Source organism: Ailuropoda melanoleuca, chromosome 4 (genome assembly GCF_002007445.2).
Source record: "Ailuropoda melanoleuca isolate Jingjing chromosome 4, ASM200744v2, whole genome shotgun sequence".
Taxonomy (NCBI): Eukaryota; Metazoa; Chordata; class Mammalia; order Carnivora; family Ursidae; genus Ailuropoda; species Ailuropoda melanoleuca.
The window spans coordinates 79,343,556-79,369,123 of record NC_048221.1 but is presented as its reverse complement, the minus strand read 5'-3'; the positions used below and the strand labels follow the sequence as shown (position 1 = coordinate 79,369,123).

The window sequence follows — 25,568 nt, the reverse complement described above, 5'->3', positions numbered from 1 at the left end:
AGCTTCCTGTATAGGGAACATATCAGTGAATCTAATGCATTGGAAAATAGCAAGCCTGCTTGGCAGCCTCATGACCTCAATCTGCCCCTGGGGAGTTAAACTTCCTGTTCTATATTTATAAGAACTTTAAACTTTCACTCACAGTGTTCTCTCTCTAGTATTTGCTCACAGCTAAGAGCTGTGATCTAAAAAGCTCCAGTACTACAAACAAATTCTCTTATATTTCAAACGCTTTTCAACAAAATAAGAAAAAGTACCCATGACAGCTCCTGCTAAAAGCCAGGAATTAGGATTTTGTCAAGTAAGGGAGCTACAACCTGAGGGAATGCCCCACACAGGTCAGCTGCATGCCAGCTGCAGTCAGTCTTTGGGGTCCTGCTGCAAGGACCCTGAGTAGAGAGCAGCTCCGGGCAGAGAGTGGGACGCTGTGCCTCCAGGCAGTCAGTCCTAAGAAGGGACTGCGAATCCTAATCCTTCTTCCATCCACACGTTCCCGTTTCCTGATGCATCTTCCTCACTTAAGCTCTTCTTGCTCAAAGCAAACGTTGCACAGCCTCCTACAAGCCCCCCACCCACCCAACCCCCAGTCTGTACCTACTGATCCCAAGGCTGCTTGCCACCTTGGGATGAATGCCAGTCAACAAGCATTCACTGAGAGCCTATGGCAGGGTCCCTTCATTGAGCACAGCTGCAAAGAACTTTCAATGACCGATGAATAACCTCTAAAAATTTTGACCTATAGGGCCCTGACCCACCTTTCCAGTGGTAGTTCCTGTTATTACTCTAAACACCATTCCCAATGGAACTGTTAGTCCCCAAACACACCTTCCTCATTCCTGGTTCTGAATCTCTGCTCACACAAGTGCCTGTGCCTTGCAAGCCCTCTCCCTCCAAACACATTTAAATCATACTTGTCTTTCAAGGCCTTTTCAAATATAATCCTTTGCACAAATCTTCAAGTAATTCCCACACCAAAATTAAGCTCCTCTTCCTTGAGTAATTCCCAGAGCACACTGCACAAATAAACTGACAGCAGATTTCCTATCAGCCCCTCACTCCTAGAGATGCTAAAAGTCCCACCTTCCATCTCTCAAGTCCTTACCTTCTGGATCCAACAGTTTAGTGAGGCCAAGGTGCTGCTCTGCCAGGTTGAATGCATTCTGCAAATTGTAGTGTGCATTGGATTTCTTTAGTTTGTCAAAATCTATCAGGTCAGGCCTATGTAGAACGAGAGTGGGACATGACAAAAACCATGGCTTAAGAACGCACGTGACCAATGAGACATGATCTTTACTCCAAAAATGGTAGAAACCTCCCCTTAGCAGAGTAAAACCCTATAACAGTATTTAATTATCAAACGAAATCTGATTTTTGAACGAACAGTTCAAAGTTTATTAAGAGAGCTGAAGATAATGAACAAACTTGTTTGTTTGGGAGAATTTAGACATTCTCTCACGTTTTCCTCACATGGAATGCAGGAATTCCCACCGTGGCGCAACATCTAAGGCAATGGATATGAGGGTCAAAAGTCACCCAGATCTGGACAAGAGAATATCCACATTCTACCCCAAAACTGTTAATATGGTTTCTGAGGATGTAACTTACCGGTGTTTGTGTATCAGTGCATTGAAGGCCATGCCGTCCCTCCAGCTCGTGGTGAAATTGTGAATGTTGACATTCGGGTACCTACAGAGACAAAGCACAAGAGAAACAGCAACAGAATTACCAAATAAAGATTAACGGTTTTGTGAAATCCGGTGTTCAAGAAAAAGCTTGTTAAGTACTGTAAAAATGTGAGGCCATGAATATCAAAAGTATAATCAAGTCAGAGCAAATATTGCTTCAACTTCGGCTTGCTATAAAATAAAAATAAAACACACATCCATGTGGCTTTTCTTTCTTGGTAAGTCAACTGGACAAAAGATGTGAACTGAGTCTTAGATTTAAAACACCATGGTTACAAAGGAAAAAGGAAAAGTGACACCCCGAATGCTTCTGAGACCTCTTTGCCTCCACTGGCTTTCTCCTCTGCCAGCAAAGATACCAGGACCCTGCAGTCACTAGGATACGGATTCTGGGAGAGAGGAAGCAGCTGCGATGACCTGTCCGTGAGACACTCAGCTTTCTTCCTTCTATCACTGAACTGAATGAAGTTTTATAAACCAAATATCTCCCTGAAAAACTTCCCCTATTTGAGACCTACCCCTATTCACTCAGCGATTCTACGCCATTGACAGACTTTGTATCTGTGGCTGATTAAAGGCTTATAACTAAGTGGATCCCCTTATTAGGTATACCCTCTTTGTGAGTTCCACACTTACCATTAATTGATCGTGTCCATTACAGTTATAACTATCCTCAAAGTAGTTCTGACTAAATAACTCTCCAGTTGGCCTGGTACAAAATGGGTTGTAAATACTATGCGACCCAACAATTTCAGTGAGTAACAGAACAGATGCAGTTTTCTAAAAAAGTATTTTCACTAAAATTTCAAGGGAAGATTAAAGAGAAGGAAAACTGAGACAGGTAATGTGTCAAGACCACTCTTGGGGCACCCGGGTGGCTCAGCCGTTAAGGGTCTGCCTTTGGCTCAGGTCGTGATCCCAGGGTCCAGGCATCGAGCCCCGGAATAGGCTCCCTGCTTGGCAGAAAGCCTGCTTCTCCCTCTCCCACTCGCCTTGCTTGTGTTCCCTCTCTCGCTGTCTGTCAAATAAATAAATAAAATCTTAAAAAAAAAAAAAAAAAAAAGACTACTCTTAAGTTGACTGCATAAAGCTTCCAAAGCAGCAAAAATTAAAAGGAGGAGAAAATCCACAATTGCTTTTTTTAAAATATTATGGATGTGATTTTTAAACATGGTTTCAGAGTTTTAAAATTCAAGATATACTACTCTCTGGAGCTTCCTTACTAAAGACAGGGAACTGACTGTGGCAATGGCAGGTCCAGAGTCTCAGTCAGAACTCCTTCCACGCTGTGAGCTAGCCACGATGTCAGCTATCAACTGCTTATGCACTGACAAGACTGCTCCATGGAAGCAGCAGAAGAGACAGCGGTCAACACCTCAGAAGCGATGGCCGCAGCGGTGCTCCGTCCTGGGCACGTGGCCCTGACACCGTGAGCTCGTACTCACCCGGCCGTCTTCATCTGGCACCACAACAGCAACGCATCCTTGGCAGACTTCTTTTCTTTGTTGTCTTCAGTTTCTACACTGATATCCTGGATCTAAGATGTACAAACAGGTATTAGACCAACAGAGGGGTCAGCTGCCTAGTGACAGCCACAGAAGAACAGTTCTACGCATACACGAGGGGTACGCTTCAGATCACAACCCAGCCGTGCAGACTACCTACTGTGCCGAAGAAAACTGCTTTCTTCAAGGTTCACCTCACAGAAACACCAACTGGGTTTTCTGCTTTGAACAAAGAAGGAAGTGAAGGCTACTTACCTGTTCCCAGAACCCCCCCCCCATTAGGGGTCATTTCTAAGCTCAAAGAGCCCATCTTTCCAACTACAAGTGTTCACTGTAAACACCCTGCACCTCGTCAGACCCCAGAAAAATCTTCGGTTGAGCTTTTTACGACGAAATATTTTTCACACATATCCCTCATTGATGAGGACGGCATATATACCTTTTCCTAAAAGCTGAACCAAATTCTCAGAGAACGCACCCACACTGCAGCCTTCCATGGTCTGTGCTACAGTCTGAAAGTCTGTGGCTCCCCCAAACTTACACTGAAACCCTAACTCCCAAAGGGAATGGTATTAGCGGTGGGGCCTAGCAGAGGGCAGGATCCTCATGAACAGGATTAGTGCCTTATAAAAAAAAAAAAAAAAAGGCTCCAGAGAGATCGTTAGTATCTTCCACCACGTGAGGACACAGTGAGAAGTATGCGATCCAGAACAGGGCCCTCCCAGACCAGGCTGGCTTGATCTCCGACTTAGCCTCCAGAACTGTGGGAAATGAATTTCTAGTGTTTGTGAGCTACCTTGTCTGTTGTGTTTTGTTACAGCGGCCCGACTGGACGGAGACAGTCTGCATTCATAAGCCACGCACGGAGAGCATAAAACCAACATCACACATAGAGCCCGGTCTACTGGCACCAACGTCAGACTGCCTGGGTCTAAAACTGCCTACTGTGTGTCCCTAGGCAAGCTCCTCAGCGTCCCATCTGAGGAAGGGGAACAGCACCAGCAACCATGGCTGCCTCACAGCGCTATTATGCACTTAAACCAAGAAGGAATATGAAATGCTGAGCTCTTAACAAGGAACCCATCAATGTTAACTCTTTGGATAAGGGCCACCCTACCAGTTATGTGATTTTAGACAAATGCTCTAAATACCCTTGTCTTTAGATTCTTGCCTATAATCCTACAATGTGGGACAGGGATCAGGGGTAAATGGTGTTGGCCTAGAAGGCCATCCGTCATCTTTTAGCTCTAGCTATTCCAAGCTTCCCTGCCCTGATCCGTCATGGGTCTTCCCATTTAATCTAAAGACATGCCCCAGAATTCTTTTTGGAAAAGAGAAGAAGGAGGATAAAATATATAAATACAAAATTAAAAAGTCAGAAACCTTCAACTAGGAAAAACCCCTAGAAACTGAAATAATTATACTTCTAAAAAAATTACCCTTTTTAAACTGTGCTAAGTATGTCAAGTGTGAGTCTGCATAAACTCCAAACTCTATTATTAGGATCATTAGCTCTTGTGCAGAAAATAAATGTGAAAGAATAAGCTTATTCAACAGGTAAGACACAGGCTCATCAGGAAAGGCAGGTAGAATTCTACACATTAACCCCTGTCGACCATCTCATGCTTCTGTGTGAAGAAGGGAATCTATCTCCAGACTTGGTCATTTAGAAATACAGTCTATCCTTCCGAAATGACAGCTCCCTATTTCCACGAGGCAAGACTTTCATTCCAGTTTCCCACAACATCCTTTACTCTCTCTTAAATGGACAGCAGAATGAAACAGTCATCATTAGTATTTAATGGACACCTGCTATACACAGATGGGGCAGGCCATGTCATGAGAGCTCTGGACACACGTGCACACGCACACACATGTGTGCACTGGGAATGCAAGACAAGGCTGTATGTTCAGGAGCTGGGGGAAAGAGAGATCTCTGTGGAATGTGGGGAAGCTTCACAAAGGAAGCAGAAAGTGAGCTGGGCCTTGGCTGATGCAGAATCAATACCTATTTGTGGCACAGGTACTGATTTAATATAGCTGCTGGACGGAAGCTAGGTCACATAAGACACCAACCCTGCAGGCCATGCAGCAGCAACAGCAGCCTATGTTTCTTGCCCCAAAGGAAAGAGAAAGTACATATCAGCATTTACAAGTTCAAGTACAGAAAAAGGCAAGCTGTCAGGAAGCTAATTAGTCAATGACTCAACCCAATTCATGCTGAGAATCCTGGAAAGGGCTGCGTGTGCCAGCTCACCAACGTGGGCAATGACCCGATGCGAAGAGAGGCCACCATCAGGATGCCCTTCCATGCTCTGATTACTACCGGTCAAAGGCAACAAAAAGAGAACTTTTTACTCTACAAAACTGAGGTGAAGCTCAAGGAGGGGCCTACAAATTCCACCTCTGCTGGCCTAAGAATGAGAGCTATAATTAATGATTTAATGGTATTCACTCCATTTTCAAATCATTTAGGAATTGACAGAAACCTACAAAAGAGTTCTGTTCGCAAAATAGAGTCACTGACGTTGTCATTAACTCCATTCATGATTTCATCTTCAACAGTGGTTCCCTCTTCAGAACTACTTAAATTGGAATCACTGGGACTGCGACCCAGAGAATCTGAATTAGTAAAAAAAACTTTCCCAAGGCCTCGGAGGAACCGCGTGGCTCGGCAACCACCCGTTTAGGGAGTTTCTGTGGATGGCTCTATTTGAGCTCCTACCCCCTCCTCCCACATACACACCCAGAACACTGTTAACTCAAACCCACTCCCTGGGGAAACGAGAAAGAAAACGATTGGTTACAGGCTGATTTCAGAGTTCTACGAAGAAGAATACAAAGAGAGCTATAATCTGATTTCTGCTTTCGCCCTTTTTTGGTGAGATTTTTATTTAGCCAGAAAAATCAATCAGACTTTGTATCAAAGGCGTGGAACAGGAAGGAAAAGCACAGAGAACAGAGCCACCCAGGAGAAAGGACTGTTAGGACATTTGTTTGCGGAGTAACCTGACGCTTTGGTAAGAAGTGTTTCCTGCATTTCAATTCTAATTGAAAAGCAGGAGCAGGAAGCACTGCCTGGAGAGAGCCAGTAACCAGGCCAGAGGTGCTCCACAGTGCTGAAAACTCTGAGCTCTCTTTTCAGGGGTCAGAAGCAAGCAGGGCAGTCCTGACCGGCTCTGTAACCCTGGATGAGGCTCCTCCCTTTCCTCACAACGTGAAGACATGACACAGAATGACCTTGAGAGCACCTTCTGGCCTAGAGTAACTTCTATACTTAGAGCCTTCCCCTTGAGTATAACAAACCCATAAAATTGTCACCAATCAAACAAGCATGAGGCTTTTGCACAATTCCCCTGAAAACTGCTTCCTCACACCCAAAGGAGAATGAGAAAGTGAAAAGGGAGCCCACCCTGTGTCATAATCCTAAACAGCTTCTCCGAAGAATGTTCCAGGATATGTGCTACAATCTGGTGAAGTTCGGTCAGCCTGGTGCCAGGACCCTAGCATCAACCACGTCTTTGTATCTTTGCTCCTGAAAGCCTAGTGTCAGACACCAGGTGTTTGGAGGAGGTACCAGTCAAGTGGTGGGTAGGGATGCAGCCCAGAAACCCCTTATCTGACAAGAGAACTTTTCAGGGGCTGGCAAAACTGAGGTGTCCTCACCTGGAAGCGCAGGATGATGGTCCAGATGAGGCCGAGGGTCAGCCGGTGGTTCCCATCCACGATGTCATGGGAGCCCATGTTCTCAAGATGGACTCTCTGCTCCTTCAGGAACTGAAGGGCCTTGTCCACATTCTCCAGACAGTGGATGCGCATGCGTCCCTTGGTGGGTTTAGGCTAGAAACGGGAGCAGAGGGTAGAAACAGATCATACAACGGGGCATAGACAGGCTGAGAGCCCAGAGTTCGCACGTGCCCATTCATGCAGCACTCTCCTACCCAAACCAAAACATTCAAAAACGTGTGTGCTCCCTCGGTGCAAGGACAGTATTTACCTAACATCCTTGCAAGAGAAAAGTTTACTTAAGGGATGGTGATCCCTCTTCAGAGGTTTGTTTAATCATGCAAGGGACACAGTTTACAAATGAGCACAGAAGCTGGAAGGTTAGAGAGAAAGGAACCCAATCTCCCTAAATGATTTCAGAGCTACTGCGGCCACCCACACAGTTTTCTGCAGATGCCTGGCAAAACACCCCTGAGGACTTTTCTGACTGCTTTAACCATAAAAATAGGTTTGCTACCTGCAGGTCTGGGTTATTTCCTAAAGCTGGCTCAAAATGAAAAGGGGACACACTACCAAAATGAAGAGAATTTCCAAGTGGCGGTTTCGTGAGGGTGATGCAGAGGGCTGAGAGAAAGGGTGTGACTCGCTGAGAAGGATAAAGGAAAAGACAGTATGAGAGCAGTGTAATTTGAATACCCCAATGTCTCTTCCTTCTACCCAGTTATATCCAATCCAAGAAGCTCTGGGAAGGTGAACATTCTGAATAAACAAAGCAAAAGATGAAGGCAAACACAGGAAATTCTCTGTGGGTCTCCATCATCTACTGGGTCTAGAGCAAGCTCATGTCTCCACTGCCCGGCTCTGTCCTTCTCTCCTTTCCATCTCCCAGCACAGCCCCCACTACCCCAGGCTGCACCTCAGGCTGTCAGGCTGATGCTGCCTCCCGCTGTCCCGGAGCTTTTCCCTCTCATCTCTTTTCAACAACTGTGCACCTGACTAGGGAGACGGGTCGGCCGACATGTGCTGTTTCAAACCTAAAGTGTCTTAGTGCCAAGGCCTGCAGAGCAACAAGGACAAGGCCGTTCTACTTACTGGAGCACACAGTCCCCAAGCATGCCTCGAAGGGAGCAGCAGAGGTCATTTCCTAACTGAGGGTGGGAGAAACGGTGCGGATGGAATCAGAAGGAGCTAAAGAGGAGGGGAACAGAGAGTAGATGGGGGGTTGTCGGTATCTTCCCAGGCTCCACAGGTATAACCACTGTTCTTTCAGTGGAGATGCGCATTCGTCCCTTGGTGGGTTCAGACTCAACCTTGAAAAACTCAATCGCAAACACACAAGACCTTCCAAGCCTCTGTTCTCTTTCTACAAAATCTCAGTGGAACCTATGTCCCATTTCCCTGCAGGTTGACGAGGCCTCATGCCATGTCGCAGGGACCCCAGTGGATGCTACTGGCCATGCCAGATGAGCAATGGATGGTTCACTGCAGACCCAGATGCAACTCAAGTCCCTGAAAAGCACCAGCCATTGGAAACACCAGGGCATGAGACACAGGAAGGAACTAGAAAAAAAAATTTAGACAAACCTCTTCAGGTAAATGACTGGACTCCTTCCTTCAAGTGGTTAAAAACAAACAAACCGCATGAACTTCCAAAAGGCAGGGGAAAAAAAAAAGGAAAACTTTCAGGAACCATTCCTCTTTTTTGCACTTCTCCCTCAAATCAATCCAAGATTGGGGGGAGGGGGAGGAACTCTGTTTCCTAAAATTTCCCTACTGTTCACGGCCTTTTACCTTTTCAGTCATCAAACATGAGCAAACCAGCCCTATGCAATATGCTTCTGTTGGACAATTCGACATAGAGGACAAAAACTGTGCTGTTGAAATGCCTATATTCAAGTTACAATTTCACCACTTTCTAGCAAATCAGAGCCCTACTTCTCAACTGTTTACCCATAAACTGGTTAGAACATCAATAATTATCTCAAAGGGCTGTTACATAAATGAAATGGTAAGCTAATCATTACGGCATTCTCAAACACACAAAATGTCTTTCTCCCAGCAAAGGACATCTCAAAAGTCGTTTCCTCCCGAAAGTCCTACCTAAAACAAAAAAGGGGGACTCCCACCTCTCCCTGTGTTTAGATATAATACATCTCTCTGAAGACAACAGGAAATATTTAGGCTCTAGACAGAACTTTCCCACTAAGAGCCTGAGAAGTTGACATGCTTCAATTGAAAGGCAAGCTCAAAATCAGGAGAAACCTGATTTTGAGGTCAGGAGAAACCACTCTTCTAATCCCGACACCCCAAATTAAATTCTGGACTGGAACGAAAAGAAAAAGTGGTAGAGAAAAATGTGACTGGGTGGTGTCCCGACGGAGGGGAAAGGATGTGAAAATACCCAAACCGCGACACTTGGGGCTTCTATACATAGTGAGAGCTCTATACTTCAAAGTTTATTAGGAAACAAGTGTGAGAAACATGATTTACAGACATTTTAAATATTATTACTGCTCTGCAGCTACTAATTCAAACTGGGCTAAGTACTGCACAGTCACGATTAGTCCATGGGCTTTATCACTTCACCCCCTTCACCACCCTCACGTTTCTCAAACACTTCCCACATTTCCTCTCCACGGAAGCTCCCTCCACATTCACGCCTTCTAAGCCAAAAAAATAAACAAGACACCGTGAGGTTCAATGCTGGTGGCAGAGCACGAGCAGGAGTAAGAACCGAGACTAAAACTCAAGAATACCAGCTGCCAGGTCTCCTGCTCGGTTTGCTATCATGTTTTAGGGCACAAGAGCTGGGCCAGTTAAGGGAGCAGCGATGGCGGGAAATTCGTCTTAGGAAGTATGAACGATCTCACAGAGCTATACCTTGGAACACACTAGTCATTGAAACGGCAGCGCTCCCAAGATCTCAACATTCTCAGCTGCCACTGACTGAGCAACTAGTGAACCTCTTTGTCAGGTGGTTCGTGGCGGTGGTCACATTTCACCCTCACGGTAACACCTCACTGAGGAGAAGACACCGGTTTAGACACATGGGAGTAATCCACGTGGCCGGCAAGGATTCCAGAGCTCATTCTCTTCCTGCTACACCAAGAACTAAGAGTGGTGCATAGTTCCACGTGAAAGGAAACAGACCCAGTTCCCATCTGGCAGATAGTTTTCATTTTTTTAAAGAGCTATTTTTACATTACTAAACTTCCATTCTCTTAAAAGGAAAAGAGAGATAACAATGGAGAAAACTGAACACAATGGAACCAGGGGGAGGGGTGCAGTCCTCAGTAATAAACACTTTCTTGAGGCCGTGCCCCAAAAGCGGCTGATTCTGCCAAGAAAAGGAGTGTTCCCGGTCTTGCCTCCATTAATTACTGTCAAATTTCCACTGTGACACTGGTGTGTTCCCACCACAACGTGTGCCTTTCTGTCCTGGAGGTCACTTCTGATGGGGCAGTCTGAAATGCCATTCACGTGGAGAGAGGATCGATGCCAGACGCACATGTGACGCAGAAATGAGTGGCGGCTGTGGTGGCAGCAGAACGGTTCCTCTGAGGAAACGCCCATTTTTAGGGATCCTCCTTTAAATCATTTTAACAAGCTTCCCTGCTCTTGTAGGCACTTTTCCTGTGTCCCTTCCCAAGGTCCCTTCTAGTTCCAAATCTTCATCAAACAGAGCTCTATCCTAGGCTTCACCCCAGACCCATCTTTTTTCAGACTCCAAAGGAGTGGAAATTACAGGGCGAAAGAACCACCTCTAGCACCTGACGACACAATTCCAAATGCTTATTAGAGCAACTTGTCCGAGCCTTGCCTCTGAGAAGCAGCGTGGCCTTGGGCAAACCCACCCAAGTGGACCCAGTGCCTTTAGAAAACAACGAAGGAGCTGGATGGTCCCTGGTCCACCATGGTGCCTCCACTGCCTGGCCATCCTTGAGTCTTTTATCCCCTGCAGGATGTCAGAATCTGCAGAACTAGAGAACAATCACAATGCAGGGTTTCTGTCAGAGCTTAGCGATGGCAAAGAGAAAACAAATGTTTCCTAGAGTGATCTGGCCTCCTTGAGTAAAAGAGGGAGACACAGGGGAGGATTTCTGGCAGGGTGTTTTGGTAGGCCCCCTGGGAGGTGGGCCATGCTGTTCCACCCTGGAACCCCCACTCCCTCAGACTTTTCTTTATGGGTGTCCCAAGTCACCTTGAAGCCACCTGGAGCACTAGCTCTCCAAGGGTTACATGGAGGACAGAGCACTAGCCCTGGGAAGCGGGAGACGCTGACTCTAGGACTCTATCTGCCTTATACTAGCTGGGTGGCCCAGCTGGCCACTTACTCTGACTCTCAGAACCTAGGAAATGAAGGGATCTAACTTAGTGGTAACCAAAGTCACTTCCAGCTATAAAATACAATGTATGTGTTGGAGAGTGAAAGGCTTACTAACCTGCAAGGTGAATTCTAATGTGTCTACTGATCCCTTGTTCAGTTAAAGAGGAAATGGAGAAAAGACACTAACTGGTCTCCACATTCCAATGTGACAGATACTTGCTTATGTTTTTGTCTTTCAATCAAAAATAGTTTGACCACACACACACACAAATGGCTCTAATTAATTCAGATGGTACAATGGGAAGCACTAATTCCAAAATCTCCTCTAATACATGACATAGCCAAACTCACGTCACACTAGGTCCTCGGTCAAGTTTTGAGCTTTAACGAGTATAAACGATTTTTGTCCAATTAAAATTAATCAAGGATTAACACACTGTGTTCCATTAGGTCCTGCCTGTCTCCTCAATGGCTGGGATCTCTTTCAATGAGTATTTCCCTTCAGCAGGGCTCAGCAGGAAAGGAGGGCATCAACAAACAGGACAGCAGCCTGGAGTCCAGGTTCTAGGACTTACTAGTGACACTGGCCTTGGGCAAGATCCCGGTCACTGCTGCCTATTTCTTCCATAAAGTCTAACTGCCCACTTCATTAGACTGGGAGAACTCAGTGAGATGGTAGATGTGACAGTGTATACTAAAAAGCAATACACTCTCAAGTCACCATCAGCACTCTTTCCAAAAACAACCTCCAGTTTAGCTGGGATACTTCCCTACCCCCAGTTCCTTCCTGATGCCCACCACCAAAAGTGCTCCTCACTCTCCCTCACAGCAGACACCTGACCTTTATCCTCTCTGGCCATCCACACCTGAACCCCTCCTCCTGGATCCTCGTGGGACCCTACCCACCTGCCATCCAGAAGGCTTACTGCCCCTTCTGAACTCTAGGGCTCTGGGACCATCCCCTCAGTACTTTATCGTGCATACCTATCACTACTCACGTTTTGCACTTTTTGCAGTTAAAATTAGGCTGCAATTTAATGGGGGTGTTCTTCTGTGGCTGGTTGTTCTAAACAAAAGAAAATTCTCCCAAACAAATGATATTACAAACAACAGGTAGATTTTGTGGCCAGTTCACAAACCCCATTTCAACAACACATGCCAGTATGGCTCTCCTAACAAAGGCTTTATGTAAAATTCACTCAGCACAGTTCAACATGGGATTTAAGGCTTAACAAATCTCTCGTGGTAAATCTATCTTCCCCACCTAGCTCAGCCTGTTTTGGAATTAACGGTGGCAAAGAAAAAAGAAATCCTGTTGTTGATTTCTCTTCTTTGATGCTGATTAACGGAGTAAGAAGACAGAATATCAGAAAACAGCAGGCAAGCAAAAACCAGTGACATCTGCTACTGGGAATGGCAGGAGCTGGGGCAAGGGCAGAGATGTTCACAAAACCCTGTCCTCTCTGGGTCAAAGTTGAGTGCTCTGGGGGGATGGTAGAGTGTTCAGAAAACCTTGTCCTCTCTGGGTCAGAGGTGAGTGCCCTGGCAGGAGCAAGGCAGAAAACTGGCAGCCTTACTTAGAACCATTCTTCATTGCTGAGGCCCATGGAGGAAAGGGGGCAGGCACAGGCAACCCTCAAACCTGGGTTGTGACCTGTGGGCCGCACTTCACCCCCAAAGTCCAAGCCTGACAACATTATTCCCAAGGCCCTGGGATCTGGGACCAATGACAAAGTGACTGACACAGGTTCTGCGGTCATAGCTTTTATCTGCTCAGTTGATGCTGAAGTCAAGGGTGGATCTGTGTTTTTTAAGGGAATTTTAAAGCAACACCTTTATGAAGAGTTACAGTCCATTGTGATTTTGGAAAAAAATGGTTTTTTTTTTAGTAACAACCCAATCCCACCCAAGTATGAAAAGCTTCCTGGCTCAGCCTCAGAGTTTCCTCATTGCTCCATAGACTGATATACACAAGGCAAAGACAAGGACAACTCCAGACACAGTTCCTGTCCAAGCCAGGACCACAGAAGGGGATTTCTGCCTCCTGATATTCCCAATACAGCAGAATCAAGTGCCTTGATAACCCAAAATGACTACTTAAAACTTTTTCAAATGTTAACTCAAATTTTACTGAGCCAAATAGGGTTAGGGTGGAATTGTCTGGGTCGTTAAGCTAATGTTTCTTTGAACTTAGTAAAAATCAGACACATTTCCTCCTCTGTAAAGAAGGGTTTAACTGCCTCCAAGAATTTATTAATAAAGTAAATTCAGATACTCAAGTTCTTCAGACATTCATCCGTTATATACTGCCAAGCTGATGGTAAGGCATGGGGCTAAAATGCCCAGGTCCAGATGGAAGGCAAACGTCTACATTACATAGGGTTTGGGATCACTGGTGCAGAAAGCCCAGAGCTGACTGAATGCTATGTGACCAGACACATTTAGCTGTGGACAAGAATTTACCAGGCCTGGAAGTTCCAACCGCCTCATTAGTTTTGTGCTCTGCATGTGCAAGGATCATTTGGGGCAAGCCATCAGGGAGGTCATCTCCTACAGTTAGGGTCTCTAACTTAAGTCCTCGGCAGCCTCCAGTGCCAACAGCAGAGAATAGTTTGTGTCCCCTCCAGAAAGTTCCATGAACCAAATAAACCATGGGGCTAAAAGGGGCTGAAAATCTTCAGTCTGAATGAACAAGAGCTTTAGCTCACTCTATCTATGGTATCCTTATTTTTGGAATAAGAAGATTAATCAGCCGCCAAACCTATAATCAAGGTTGGCTGTGACAAATGAATAATGAAAGAAGTTAAGGCACTTGGGGGTTCACAAAGTGGTATATTCCTGCTAAACGCAATTTCTGGCACTGACTGCCTGAGAGGTTGGAGATGGCGCCCATCTTATGTTCTTCCCCACCCCTCCCCTCCCCTAGGTCTCTGGGTGGCTTTAAAAAAAAAAAAAAAAGTACTGCTAACAGCAAACAAAGAGAGGAGTGGGAGGGATCCGCACCTGACTAAGATTTATGCTTTGTTAGTTGCTTTCTTTTTCCCTACTAAAGTTTTTGTTACCCTGTTCAGAATAAAGGGCAATGGGACTTATCCCATTTGTTATATGGACATTATCAAGGACACAATCTTCTTAGTATTAAAGAATTATGGACCTTCAAAGGTGAACACTTTGCTCCCTACAGCCTGGAAGACTGGACCCTACTGGAACCAAAATAAATGTTCAAATTAATTTCTATTCACATAACCTTTAATGATTTTTTAGCTATTTTCAAAAACAAGCAAAATAAAATCAATAAATAATCACACTAGGCTAAACATTAAAGAAGAAAAAAAAAAGCTGAGAGGTAGGGGTAAATGTCTGCTTACAAAAATTAAATTTAGGGGCACTTGGTTGGCTCAGTTGGTAGAGCATGTGACTCTTGATCTTGGGGTTATAAGTTTGAGCTCCATGTTGGGTGCAGAGATTACTTAACAATAAAATCTTTAAAAACAACAAACAAAAAAACCCCCCAAAATTTAAAGGTGCATATCACAATAATTCTACCCTAGGTTCTCACACAAGACACACTTCAAAAAACAAATCAAAACGCAATAAATGACAGGCCCTTATCCTCTCCACGTGAGCCCAACTGCCCCCAATCTCACCCTATCAAAACTACCTTCAGGGCAGCCATCATGGTCTTGGGCAGAAGCCTCCTTTATTTTTCTAGTTTGTTTAGCTTGACCCAAAACTCTCAGAGAAGATAAGGTAACAAGGCCTGTATGCTTGGGGAACAAAGAGTGGAGACAAAACTCACTACAGATGAGAGGCGGCCTCACGATTTTGTAAAGGACTCTGTTCTAGAACGGAGAGGCAGAGAGAGAGAGAAAACCGTGTTTTTACCCAGGCTCAAGAGGCAATTCTGTTGGTAGGCTAGTAACAGGGCAGCCCCTTGCCTGTGGTCAGAGGTGTGTGGGTTGGTCTGCATACAGACCCGTGCAGCTGTCAAGTTACAGGGTGGTGCTCAAGTTAAAAATAGGGCTTTCTGCAGCCCTGCCAACCGCCAGCATCCTATTTTCCCGGTGATGTCACTACAGATGTGGGGCTCTATCCCTGGGCGTCAGTGTTTGGCAGGGTCCCACCACCACCTATGGAACTACATCTGCTCTGGTACAATTTAGCATCTATTTTCAAACCGAGACCAGACAAAACCTGTTGGGTCAGTTACAGGGACTGCTTTAAGGTTCATAAACAAAAGTCACATCAGAGACAGCCGCTGTAGCTCTGGGAAACAAAATGGGGATAGAATTTTCAGTGTGGGCTGACAATTCCCCTGCCCAAGAAAGGCACCATGAATTGATCAGAAGCTGTGTGTCTCCAAGGAGATGACAAAACACAAGCGTCTCCCTCCACCCCCAAAACAAAATGTATGCAAGGAAGAAAGCAAAAAACATCAGAGACTACTGAGTTCAGTTCTTGCCACCTTGTAACGGCAGCTCAGATTTTCCAAAGGATCCGTAAGAAACAGATTTAAAATTATTCCATGACCTCATGGGATACGGATTCATCTCAGAGCCAGTGCCCAAGTCTGGCCCTTCAATTTGCAGCACCATGCCCTGTCTAACAGGGGACACCAGCCAAGATCTTTCAGACCAAGGGTAGTAACCTCACAAATTACCCGAATGAGGCCACTTAATTACAGTTCAAGAACATCACCTAGACTCACAATGGTATGTGGGAGCTTTTCCTGACATGCTCATCTCACTTATCAAGATTCTCCTTCTCAAAAACATCCATCATTAATTGCAAAACTCATCAGGAAACACAAGTCCATATCTGATTTTTCAAAACCATTCTCTGACCTATGGTACAAAGTCACTTCCTAACAGTCCCACTTACCAGCCTCTCTCCAGAGAGGACTTCCAGCAGCTTGATGAGCATCCGTCCATCTCGAAGGTCAGTGTACAGGTCTGTGATCCGGCAGGACACTCGGGCGAGGTGGGAATTGACCCACTTGGTGAAGGTCTTCTTCTGCACAGCTTCACGCTCATCTGCAAGCAGAAGAGAGCTCACCTTACCATCAATTACAGCATGCCGGCAGGAGAGATGTGCTATCAGGGTCACAAGACCCCAGCCAAAGGAAGAACAGGAAAACTCAACTCTGAATGAAACGTCAGCTTAGCTCCTCTTAAGCATGATCAACTCTTCAGGAATGTAAGAACTGTACGATCCTTGAACACATCCGAGCCGCTAAGTGTACCACCAGCAGAATATCCTTGCTCTCATTCATTTCATTTTCTTTCCTGTCTGCTGAAGAGGCCAGAGGATACAGTGGATCACAGGGGGGTCTGCGCAGCCCTGCTCAGTAAACTAACTTCTGGTAAAGTTTCTACTGTATAAGTTGCAGCTACTATTATTCCTCCAAAAGGCGTGTGTTAGGGAAGTACACAGTAGGTGGAGGGATGTGGGGTAGAGAAGCTAAGGAGACAGCAAGAAATTGCTTCCCTCGCGTACAAAGGATCAGAAGATGAATTCACTCATGACCTTGATTTGTAATGACCCTCTGACCTGCCGAGTCACACGCCCCATGAACAGCAGAGAAAAATGGCAGGCAACGTGGTGAGGTACAAAGAGATTTGGCAGGGCACTGGGAGAGCATGGCCTGGGCCCAAGGTTTCGCCAAAAATGTGCTGAGATACTGGGCTCAGGGTCCCCTTCCGTAAGATGAGTGGACACCTATAATCTCTAAACTTCAACCATTCACTGAAAAGGGAACTGCTAGTCGATGGTCTAAAGCGGGGCAGCAAAGATCCAAGTCATCCAGGAAAGAGTATTAAGTTTTTCAAGCCTCACTGATCAAGTTCTGTCCAATTCAAAGCCTAAAATTCTAGACACATCTGCCCAGAACAGGCCTTTCATATCCGTACAAACAGGTTTCCAAGCTTCTTGCCTCTGCAGAATGTTCTAAATGCAGGCTGCTGAAACCTTTGACAGGGATGGACAGAATGTACCCGTACCCATTCGTACTCACTGACTGTTTTCTACAGAGATACCCTTCTGTCAGTTACCCACCCCACTTCTGGTTCTGTAGCATGAATTTGCACCAAAAGACCCAAGATCTATTCCTTTCAGTGTAAGCCCGAACCCACCAAGATGTTTATGCATTAATCTACAAAACAGGGAGCAGATCCCCAAAATTTTTAATGTATTTCACCACTACTAGGTGACAACTAAAAAACCACCTTTGGTTACAAGGCATGTACCTGGTGGCCTAGAGATGCTGGGCTCCCAGGCTGACCAGAGCATCCTGGGAGGTCTGCCTGGAAGGCTTTGCTGAGGCCTCCAAGCTACCCCAGCACAGGGAGGGAGCCAGGCAGAGCTGCCAGAGGGTGAGCCTGTACTGTAGCCAGCCTGGCAGGTGAGGCAGCTGGCCACCTGCTGCAGTGAGCAGCTCCTCCCAGCTCAGCCCTTCCCTAAAGGAACAGTTTGTCCAGCGGAAAAGAGGGCCTTTCCCTGGGACAGTGGCCAACCCAAACCAGACAAAGGATCAGAAAGGGCAGGATTGAGGGAATGAGAAAAAGGTAGTAAGGGGCACAGTGCAGATGAAAAAGGAGCTGTACCAGTACCATCATGAGAAGTCACAGAGAGAAGATCACATGCATTATTAGTCACGTAATCATCATGATGGACAACAACTTCATGACACTGACACAGGGAGCTGTATTTTTTGGCTGAAAGTTGGCTGTTTTGAAAGAGGAGGTCCAGAGCAGAATACAAAGACATTAAGCTTCTCCTAAGTACTTTTCACAGATAGCAAATAATTGCTGGTTTAGATGTATTTAGGATCAACTAATTTTTTTTTAAATTATAACACATTTTATGTGCTACACTGGAGTTGGAAATGTCTTTAATAAAGCCCTTGATGGGTATCGAGGCTGTTATTAAAGGGTTTGGGCTCAAAATCACTACCACGCCCAGCCTATCAAGGGCACAAGATCAAAATGAAAACCTGCTTGGATTATGGTATCTCTAAACAAACAAGCACAAAAGGCGTTCCTCAGCCAACTGTCACTCCTTTGGGTGAATCTCACATTACAAAAACACTCCTGGCTTCTTGTAGGTTCTGAATTAGCAGGTTCCTTTACGAGGGGATTCCACAGATTTGCTTCAAGAGACAGTAAATGCACTTCCCCAGCACCCAGTTCTGAGAGTTACAGCCCATCCCTGACTCTCCTCCCCCAGGAGGAGGCAGAGAGGTCACTGGCTGGGAAGAGAACTGCTCCACACAGCCTGAGGACCTGTGTGAGAAGGGCTCCTCAGGTCCCCAGAAACTCCAGGAAGAAGGGAGAGAAGAGGAGGGAGAGGAGAGCTTGAACAAAAATAAAAGGAGAGGAACGAGAGCTGGCTTTCTTGTCCTCATTCCTGCCTTTTTCTACGCTCCCCACACAGCTTACGAGCAGGCCCCAGGTCACGTAAGCGTGCTAGAAAAGTCGCATGAGGCCTAAGTTCCTCCAGCTCACACCATGCACTGGAAAAGGCATGGAAGATTCCATCCAAGGACTGGACCAGAACCAACACTCTCATGACACACAAGGGGCAGGAAATGGGCTCAGCCGTGAGACACAAAGTCCAGTCAGCTTAGTGTGTCCTCTAACAATGGATGGTTTGGGGAACAACAAACACTTCTGAGGCCTGAAGGAGGGAAAGGGAGGGAAAAAAACCTATCTAGCAGCCCAGCAGAGGATGAGGCTGCATGTCCTTGGGGACTCCGTCCTTTGTTCCACCCTTCCTGGGAAGGCACAATGACATCACCCGGCACTCGCAATCCAGCGAGACGGGGGCAGATTAAGCCAGCCGCCTGTCTGAGGAGGAGCAGGCGGCCCTTGGCACAGACAATGGAAGACAGTCCAGGGGCGTGTTTCCAAGCCCGAGCTGCTATCACTGTGCCAGAACTGTGTGAGGAAGTGGTGGGAGGAGCCAAGAAAGGAGAGCCCACTTCCAGTTCTACCAGTATGAGGCAAACCTGGTAACAAGAAAAGGGAGCCCTCGCAAACCCCATATTGATTTGGTTAACCACACCAGTGGTTCTCAATTCCCCTCAGGACATTCAGCAATATCTGGTGACATTTTTGACTGTCACACCTTGGGGGGTGGGTGCTACACTGGCATCTAGTAGGTAGAGGCCAGGGACCCTGGTAAACACCCTACAGGGCAGGGCACAGGACAGCCCCCACGACAAGGAATTATCCAGCTCAAAATGTCAGTATTGCCCAGGCTGGGAAACCCTGGTGTAGGCATTCTGGGCTCCCACCAAAAGGAGCTGGCATTTGGAGCATCTCAGACTGCACTCCCCAGCGAGCGAGACACTGGAGTTGGGGGTGTTGTTCATTCTTTACTCTCTTAGCCCACATGTAAGGCTTTGCGATCCTGATGGTCTGCATGCTGGCCACCGCAGGAGGAATGTCTATACCCTCAACCCCACTCACCCCACAAAGCACTTACTACTTCCTTGCAAGAAAGAGCAGCAGCAGCTGTCACTGTCTCTGCCTCCAGGACAACCACAGGGGTAGGAGGCTCAGTCTGGGCCAGGGTGACAGTGGGCATTTCTGTCCCCCAAGCCCACTCATGCCTGCATCTGCTCCCAAGAAGTTGACGTGCTGAGCTTGACCCTGGGGCAGGTTCCCCATCCCCCCCCCCCACAGCCCTGCACATAAGCTGCCAAGTGCTGCCTCCCAGAAACAGGCCCCTCCACAGCCCTGTCCCAGGAGTACCTCTCAGCTGTGTCAGTCCATGCACCCCCCCACACACATTATATTTATTTAGAGGGACTGACCTAAGGTTGCTCTAGAATTGGATGAGAGGAGGTGAAGTGCATGGCAGAGTGTTCACTAAATCAGCGCCCTCTCCTCTGGCCCAGCAGACCAGCACTCTCATCAATTCAAACCATCTGAGATCCAGGATCACGGAGCCCCTTGACCGCAGGGTGGAACACGGCTTTAGAAGTCCTCTAAAACAACACCCTTTCAAAAGCAAAAACATCCCTCCTACTGCACCTGGGCCAGCTATTTAAAAATCCCAGAAAGGGGGGAAACTATGTGTGTGGATGTGGCAGTATATTGTTAAAGGTCGTACAGAAAGAAAACAGCTTCCTTTTTTTTTATTAAAGTAATAATAGCATTACTGAGACTTACTATGTCCTAGGCATCTATCTATGTGCTTTACAGTCCCCATAACTACTCCCATCAGGCAGAATTAGTAACTTTCCAGGCAGTCTGGCTCCAAAGCCTGGGTTCTCAGCCACTATGTAATAATGCCCGTAGCACGACATTAAAACACAAAACCAAACATGTTTCCATGATACAAGATATAGAATCATCCATCATCAGGGGCACTGGGGTGGCTCAGTCAATTAAGCATCTGTCTTCAGCTCAGGTCATGATCCCAGAGTCCTGGGATTGAATCCTGCATCGGGATCCCTGCTCAGCAGGGAGTCTGCTTCTCCCTCTTCCCCCTGCTGATGTTCTCTCTCATTATCTCTCCCTCTCAAATAAAATCTTTAAAAAAGAAAAAAAGAGTCACCCATCATCACACCATACTAACCCAAGTCCTTATTTTGTGAAAAGGTCTGCTCCATCACTGGTAACTCCAACTATTGGACATTGTCTCTATCCAGTCTACATAGGTCTTTACAGGGCCCAGCAAGGCTCACTCCACCTAACAGAGCTACAGAGAATATGGGTCTCCTCACTTCTCCACATAAGGGCCTTCAGGTTTAAACATTCCTCACCGACGCTTCTTTGCAATGAGTGGCATAATGTGGTAGGGAGAGTGGAAACCAAGATGGTACCTGAGGACACGACCACCTCTGGCAGCCTGGCATCAACAGACACCGACAGATGGAAGGCAGGACTTGAGGGCACTTGCAGAGCTAGCAGCTCAGAGACCGGAAATATGGGGAACCAGGTGAAGAAAGGGCAGAAGGAACCAGAAGCACCGCCCCCCCCCCCCCCCGGGGGGGGGNCTTGGTGAGTCCATGTGTCAGTGAAGGAGTGGGACAAGAAAGGTGAAGCTACTCTCAAAACAAGCCTCCAAGACCCACTAATTCTACCAAAATGTCCTCCTCAGAACCCTGAACACCTGGGAACCAGAAGTGGTTCCAGGTGTGAAGACCCAGCCAGCTAGTTCTTTGGTACCACAGGCTCAGAGAAAAATTAGCCAGCCACCTGGGAAGTGAGAACCACTGAGAAACAGAAAACCCATCCTCGAGTGAGTGGCAACACCTGTGTCAGATTCTGATCTGTGGCAGGAGTGAATCACAGGTAAAATTCTATGGTGCACTTTCCTGAAAACAGAATTTGGTAAGATGGTGTGCCTGCAGTTACACCATCATGCATCTGAACAGCAACTTCACACTCCTCTGCACAGCGACTCTGTCAGGGAGGTGGGACCCGGGGGTATCTCCACCAGAGCTCAAGGCTCAGTGAGGATGAGGGCTGCTCCGCATCACCGGCCAGCAGAGGCCGAGCCGCCATATGCCGCATGTCCCTGGGTGCTGCTCTGTCTCCTCCACTGCGCAGTATGGTTACGACGAATTAGGATGCACGCATGGCTACACCTTCTTCTGTAAGTACCTAGAGTCACCGTCTTTGGGTTTTGATAAATAACTTGAAATTTTCAGAAGATGGCTTACTGAAAAGAGATGAAACATTTATAACAGAGAAACATTCTTGCCTAAATTTTAACCGAAAGGCTGTGAATATCCTCTCCATCATCATCCCCTTCGAAGCACGTAACTGACTTCCATGCTTCTGAGCGAATGACTATCATCAAAACTGGAAGACTGTAATGCGTCAACATTTATTTACTCTGGAAAACTTGTTGCAACTGGAAAAATGAACACTGTGTTAGCGTAAGTTATGCTAAAGGAGATAGAAAAAGCTTTGATGAACAGAAGGGCATTGTGTGATGGAAATGATTGTACAGCATCTTTTGGCAACACCCCATGCACAGAGTGCTAAACACAACCACATTCACCATATGCCACAATTCTGGCTATGAAAGGGGATGCGAGCCAGGGGTGAAGAAAGGCCTGAAGGCATGGAACATTTCTGGATGGAAAATAAGGGAAATACAGAAACAGGAACTGACAAATGACCCCACGTTCAGTATTCCCTCAAAGACTAGATTTATACCTGGCTGCAGAGGGCAGATCTTTCTTCTACTTTTCAAAGAGTCTGAACCTGCTGGTCTAACCCAAGAATATTTTCGTATCAGGATCTTCTTCAAACCGTGCTAAGAAAGTGGCCTGTCTTAAGGAAGAGGTGGCAAATGTACAATTTTTCTCTGGACTGATAGCTATGTTAGGTGTAGATATGGGTTCACAGTAGGAATTGAGAAACGAGGATGGAAGCGGAGAAGAAATCAAAAGGAGGCGATGGAGCAAGCATCCCATGAACACAGCCCCATGACTGGCTAATTAAATGGACAATATTATAGCTATCTGGGTAAGGACTAATCTGAAGTTGAGAGTATTAATAAGCTCCAGTATTTACAAAGCACCTACTGTATGTAGAACTCTGTGTCTAAGTCAAGGTCCCTTGCCCTCAATGAACTAGTTAGTCTAGCTGGGAGAACAAAGTGGAAAGTCAAAAAATAACAAAAAGATATTACAAAGTACTACAGGATCAGCTGCCAGAAGAATGACTTCAAGATGTATTTCTGGGTGTTTGGAAGAAAAAGCTCACTTTAATTAGGATGGCTTCAGGCCCCGTCCTCCAACAATTATTGAAGTCCCTCGTGCCTTTCTCATTCTTACCCACCTTTTTTTTTTTTTTAAGTTTTTATTTATTTATTTATTTAGGTAGTCTCTACACCCAACATGGGGCTGGATCTCGGGACCCCGAGATTAAGAGTCGCATGCTCTACTGACTGAACCAGCCAGGTGCCCCTCATTCTTACCCATCTTAAACATGACTGCCTTCCCCAAGCAGCGGTTTCTCGAAGTTACACCACTGTACCAAAACCTTCAGTGGCTCCCAACCTTCCACAAGAGGGTCCAAATCTCTGAGACATGAATTCAAGGGTCCAGAGCAGTCTCTGCAGAGGAGGCACACTGTCCTCTGGGATCCTCCGTGACGTATCGACAGGTCTCATGTTATGTTCTAAACTCTCACACCTTGCACATTTGTTTACACCATTCTCCCAACCTGGAAGGCACGTCCTCTTCCCTTATCCTTCCTTGAACACCCAGGCCAAGATCAGCCCTTCAACAAGCCATCACTTGAAGGGAGGTGATCTCTTTTTATCATGTATCCTGCATCCTTTTTTTCCTCAATTAGCCTGTAATTGCTCCCAGGGAAAGGACCCAATTCTGCATCTGCTTAGCGCCTCAGCATATATATGCCTGGCAGAGTGAGTACACGGCAAACTTCTGGTGAATGAACCAGCAAACTTGCAATGCCCAACGAGTAGGCACTCAATAAATCCTGCTGGTACTGGTGGTCCTACTGAAATTATTGAGGAAAGAAATTTCAAATCACATAGACGGGGCCTAAGAAATTAAATGTTATCACTGTACAGCAACTAAAAATTGTTCACAACTGAATTGCTTCTTGCAATTGTTCCTCAATGTCTGATAAATGATAAAAATGCAATTTTGTGGTATGGTCTTTCAGAATAAAAGGGATCCAAAACTAACCCAAAAAGTTTGAAAAGTTTTTATTTTTCATTTTGTTTTGTGGCAATTGCCATCACATACCTATACAGTAGAATGAGGCAGCGAAATACATACGGGTGTAATTATAACGTTATTTTAACATGACCAAATAGGCCAACAGTCAAAAGACTTACTTTATACTAATTTTAACAATTTACCCATTAAAGCTCAATTCTTGAATTGTTAAAAAAAAAAAAAAAGACTCCTAATTCAAAACAAAAGACTACACTAGGGTGGAGTTCCCATATGTGCCTTGGCTTGAAAAAATAAATCATTTCCCATGAGCAACATGCAAAACACACAGAGCAGGAAACCGGAAACAGACAACTGGCTGTATTGATAATAGAGAATCAAATTGTTATCTTGAGGCAGCAAAAGGAAGGAAACTAATCTTTCGACTAAAGGCCTCCCTGTGACGGGTTAGTCTGCGTGCAGGCGGGCCTTTAATTTATGTTTGCTGATTTGTATATAAATAGAACTTCAGTTAAAATATTTTTCCTAACAGTTTAACCTGCTTCATGGACAAAACACACGTAAACATCTGTTCTAAATGCATGTGTAGCAAATATGCAATTCTCTGCTAACACTTAACAGTCTGATATGCAGACTACAGAACAACTGTGAACTCTATATAACCTTGCACCTACGATTTCCATCAGTGCAGCAGGCCCTGCTTGCCGCTTATAGCAGGCCTTTCTTTTGAGTAGCCCAGCCCAATTCTGTCAACTGGAAACTAAGGCACTGCAGAGGGAGACTCACAATAATGAACTGAGAAAGGCGGCCAGTTCCCAGGGGTCCTGCCTCCCAGTCATGGTCATCAGTTCAAGGCAGGCCCCTTAAAGTCTCAATCCACAAAAAGTCAAGACTGTGGAGGAGGCTAAGGTGATGGATGGTAGGGGCGAACTCTGAAAGCAAATGGCCAGAGGAATACCACTAACTCTTCTCAATAAGAACAAAGCTGAGAACTAGGGTGAATTAAGTAGGGCAAAATGCCAAAACTAGGAGGGAAAATTAAATGCCTTTAGAAAACAGAAAAATGTAACTTGTATGTGCAAACTAAAAAACAAAACAAAGGAATAAACAAATAAAGAAACAGACACAGACCCATCAATAGAGAGAACAAAGTGAGGCACCAGAGGGTGGGACGGGCAAATGGGTGAAGGGGACTAGAAGATTCAGGCTTCCAGCTACGGAATGAGTAAGTCAAGGAAATAAAATGCACAGCATAGAAAACACAGTCAATGGTACTCTAACAGCGATGTATGTGGCAGATGGTAGCAACCCCTGGGTGAGCGCAGCACAACCTACAGAGCTGTCGAATCACTGTGTGTCAACTATACTCAGAAGAACAAAAATAATAGATAAATAAAACCAGATTCATCAAATCACTCTGATTTCTGAGGAAATTCACCTTGATAAGAGTATTAGATGAACTTGGAAATGTATGTTAACGTTTTATATTTATTTTAAAATATTAAAAATGCTTCAGGAAAAAATATAAGTAAATGATAGAAGGAAATGATTGGTTCCAGTGCAAAATAATCCATTAATGAAGCTTATTTAAAAAAAGAATGTTATTTATTTTGCTAAAAATTTGAATTGTACATAATTTTCCAGGAATGCAACTA

The 25,568-nt window shown here is 45.6% G+C and overlaps 1 protein-coding gene across 4 annotated transcripts in view; it reads right to left on the bottom strand.

Annotated features, from left to right (window-relative positions):
* The window catches only part of SPTBN1 (spectrin beta, non-erythrocytic 1), a 194,803-nt gene that overhangs the window by 53,823 nt on the left and 115,412 nt on the right, over window positions 1-25,568 (bottom strand). For all 4 annotated transcript variants that reach the window (XM_002914046.4, XM_034659139.1, XM_034659140.1 and 1 more), the window contains 5 exons: window positions 16,125-16,276; window positions 6,857-7,030; window positions 3,131-3,222; window positions 1,606-1,686; window positions 1,103-1,218 (listed from right to left, as the gene is read on the bottom strand). In XM_002914046.4, coding sequence (XP_002914092.1) covers window positions 1,103-1,218; window positions 1,606-1,686; window positions 3,131-3,222; window positions 6,857-7,030; window positions 16,125-16,276 — 615 coding nt within the window. The remainder of the gene's footprint in view (window positions 1-1,102; window positions 1,219-1,605; window positions 1,687-3,130; window positions 3,223-6,856; window positions 7,031-16,124; window positions 16,277-25,568) is intronic.